The sequence below is a fragment of the Neltuma alba genome, unplaced genomic scaffold (assembly GCF_004799145.2).
Source record: "Neltuma alba isolate B1F8T4 unplaced genomic scaffold, ASM479914v2 tig00010128_pilon, whole genome shotgun sequence".
NCBI lineage: Eukaryota > Viridiplantae > Streptophyta > Magnoliopsida > Fabales > Fabaceae > Neltuma > Neltuma alba.
The window spans coordinates 1,032,317-1,035,812 of NW_021635079.1; the positions used below are offsets into that span (position 1 = coordinate 1,032,317).

The window sequence follows — 3,496 nt, forward strand, 5'->3', positions numbered from 1 at the left end:
ATGAAGTTCGGGAAGTGGCTGAAGCAGCAGATTCATGCAACGCTGCCGAGTTGGAGAGACAAGTACTTGTCGTACAAGGAACTGAAGCAGCTGGTACGGCTGCTGTCGTCGGGGCCGACGTCACTGTTGAACGGATCGCCGATGAACGGCAAGGCGGAGTCCGAGTTCGTCCACTTTTTGAACAATGAGATCGATAAGTTCAATACGTTTTACATGGAACAAGAGGAGGATTTCATTATCCGGCATAAGGTAATCCATCGCTATCTACTTTATTTTTTTCAAACAGGGCTGAGTTTTTCGGTCATTTCAGCCTGTGATTCATCATTTACCACAACTAATTTTGATTTTTATAATTTTCCTTAGAAAATATTAGTTTTTTTTTTGGTGATAGAAAATTTTAGTTTTAATCATCACAGAAAGTAATTCGGTAAAAAAAAAAATCACAGAAAGTAAAACTAATCTTACAATATAAGTTTTCTTCCTTTTAGCATTATTGGTTTTTACTTTTCGCCCTTGAAAATTTTTTTTTTTTGCTAATCTTAAAATTTTAGTTTTCATTAAATTTGCAAGAAGAACTTGTTCTTAAATTGGTTTTTACTTTTTGCCCTTGAAAATATTTTTTTCTACATAGTAGAATTAACTCTTATTTTTAAAAAATATATTCATAAAATATATTCATATGACATAAATTATAGGATTTTTGTGACCTCGAAAAGCATAGGATTACAATATAAATACATTTAAAAAATTATCTTAAGAAAAATTAAAACTTTTTTTAATTGGATAAAGGGTATCGTTTTGAAACTTAAAGCGTAAACGGTTGCATTTCTCAAAATTTAAACTTATCTTCTTCTCGTTATGGGATATGGCTACTTACCACCCTCCACTTATCTTCTCCTAGTTACGGGATATGGCTACTTACTACCCCTGTAAATTAAAACTAAATGGTGTCTTCTTTTATAAAATAATAATTTTCACAATAAAATTTATAATATACTCAATAAAAAATTTTAATTGGGGCGGACACCTTAAAAATGCAGAAACCATCATGGTTAAAATAAAAATAGCATGTGCGCGTACAAGAATGTCTCTTGGAGACAGAAATCACGGGGGAGATGTTCCACCTTAGCCGTGTCTGGTTGAGCCGGTGATTTGAGAATGGAAGTCAATTTATGTGAGTCCCACATTTATCTGTCAATTTAGAGATTTTAATATTAATATTAATGTTAATGTTATAAATAAATGGAGTGATTTGATATAATGATAATATAATATAATTCGGATGATTTATATTGTTACCTTTTTTTAAAAAAATTTGATATATATTTTTAAAATTATTGAGCTAAGAAATAGAAATAAACTTTTAATTAACCTCAAAGTGAAAAAAAATTAATAGTTCTTATGGAACCATAAAAATTAGTAATTTAGACAGTTTAAATAAAATTACGTAATGTTTTTTGATTTGTAAGCATTTGGATTCGGACCAAATTTATTACTTGAATATATACAATTTTATAGTTTTGGATCAAATCCAGATTTAATTCTTATTGTAACTCCGTCGTAATTTCAGAATACCTAATTTACCCTAATTATTTGAAATCTCAACAATCCTCTTTCAATATTACCCATACATGTGGACAAGCGGATTACGTCATTCGTATTAGTATGTGTTTTTTATATTATCCAAAGTATTTTAAATCTAAAATTCAAATCCCATTAGTCTAAATGCCGCCTTAAATTATTCATAATGTATATTTTAGTCTCAAATATAATTTGAAATATTAAATAAGTGATTACGACTGTTTAGGATTAAGCCAAGTGAATGGAATAAAGTGAATTAAAAAAATGATGAGTTTGGGAAATGACATGTTTGGGTGCAGGAATTAAGAATGAGGATAAAGAGGGTAAATGAATTATGGGGACCCTCTAGGTTTCATCCTTCAGAAATGGATCGCAAGGAGGAGATGACAAAAATCAGAAAGGATATTGTTGATTTTCATGGTGCAATGGTTCTCCTGATAAACTACAGCAACATTAATTACACAGGTGTTCTCTCTTTTTTGCTTTCTTTTTTAATTTGTTATTTCCTGAATCATACTACTTCCGATCATTAATATAAGACTTTATTTGATTTTTGTTTTGGTCTTAAATATAAGACCCCAATCTACTTTGTCTCTCATTTTTGTTCATTTTTATGGTAATCCTTGTAATAATAGTCCTCCGGTCCTTAATATAAAACCCATTTAACTAATTTGATTAGATTAAAGAAATTAGGTAAGTTAGTTCATTATAACAAATGTGACATATTTTTCTTAAAACACCATAATCATCTTTCTTAATACCCCCTCTCTCTCTTTTACTTGATCGGAGAGAGTATCCATAGGGTAATTTAGAGAAAATTGATAAATATGAGAAATGGGTCTTATATTTGGGACCAAAACCAACTCAATAATTGGGTACTATATTAAGGACCGGAGGAGTAGTAATTCTAGCCAATTCACTTCATTAGCAATGATATTTTAGGAAAGACAACGCATACTTATTATAAATAACTAACTTAATTAGTATCCTTAATCTCCTCAAATTAGTTAACTAGCTCTTATATTTAGGATCAAAGGTAGCATTTACTTTCATGTGGACCTTCCAGAATGTTTACTTTCACAATAATTAGTAGAAAACTTATTCATTGATCATCTAGCAGGGCTCGCTAAGATTTTGAAGAAATATGATAAGAGAACAGGTGGGCTATTACGCTTCTTGTTCATTCAGAAAGTGTTAGAGCAACCATTCTTCATGACAGAACTGATATCAGATCTGGTGAAAGAATGTGAGGGAATGATCGAATTAATATTACCAGTAGAGGAACAAGAAGTGGAAAGAGCACATGAGGCTAGAGAATCCATCACAGTGGCCGGAGAAGGAATCTTCAGGAACACCGTGGCCGCGTTACTTACTATGCAAGAAATTAGAAGAGGAAGTTCCACGGAAAGCTCTTTCTCACTCCCTCCTCTCAACTTGCCTGACTCAGATCTCATTCGCTTAATTCAGCTAAATTCCTCCTTAACAATCATCTAATGACCAAACTCATCTTTACATCAATAATCTCACACGCTCTCTTTATATGTGTGTATGTGGCTACAAAACTTTTGCGACAGAATATAAATAGTCGTCGTGGAATTATTTCATAGCCATAGTTGCTTCAATTCTTGATTAATTGCCTTGTGAAGGCTAAAGTTATTTAATTATTGTATTTTTTGTGGTCTGGATGTTATCTGTTTTTGTCTTATATGTTTATTGAGAAAAAAGTAAACAAACCAAAGCTGATAATTTGTAGAGGAAATTTCTTTTTGAAGATCAATCAGAGATCAATTTGTTTTCCTTTTTATGTTGTTGATCCTATGAAGTTAAATATTTATCTTTAGTTTCATGATTCCTGCTCTGAATCAAGGCTATCTTTCCATCTTTGGTTCAAGCTTCAGTATTAAGGAAATTTAGC

The 3,496-nt window shown here is 31.3% G+C and overlaps 1 protein-coding gene across 1 annotated transcript; it reads left to right on the top strand.

Annotated features, from left to right (window-relative positions):
* LOC114754313 (SPX domain-containing protein 3-like) lies at positions 1-3,258 on the top strand. The gene is made up of 3 exons (XM_028943092.1): positions 1-249; positions 1,881-2,046; positions 2,702-3,258. The coding sequence occupies exons 1-3, from the start codon at positions 1-3 to the stop codon at positions 3,073-3,075; spliced, it is 789 nt and encodes a 262-aa protein (XP_028798925.1). The 3' UTR covers positions 3,076-3,258.
* The last annotated feature ends 238 nt before the right edge of the window (positions 3,259-3,496 follow it).

What these genes read in the sequence shown, in the direction of transcription:
- LOC114754313 (XM_028943092.1), top strand. Translation starts at nt 1, where the DNA reads ATGAAGTTCGGGAAGTGGCTGAAGCAGCAGATTCATGCAACGCTGCCG. An exon ending in ATTTCATTATCCGGCATAAG is followed by an intron (nt 250 to 1,880) that starts GTAATCCATCGC and finishes GTTTGGGTGCAG; the next exon opens with GAATTAAGAATGAGGATAAA. An exon ending in CAGCAACATTAATTACACAG is followed by an intron (nt 2,047 to 2,701) that starts GTGTTCTCTCTT and finishes ATCATCTAGCAG; the next exon opens with GGCTCGCTAAGATTTTGAAG.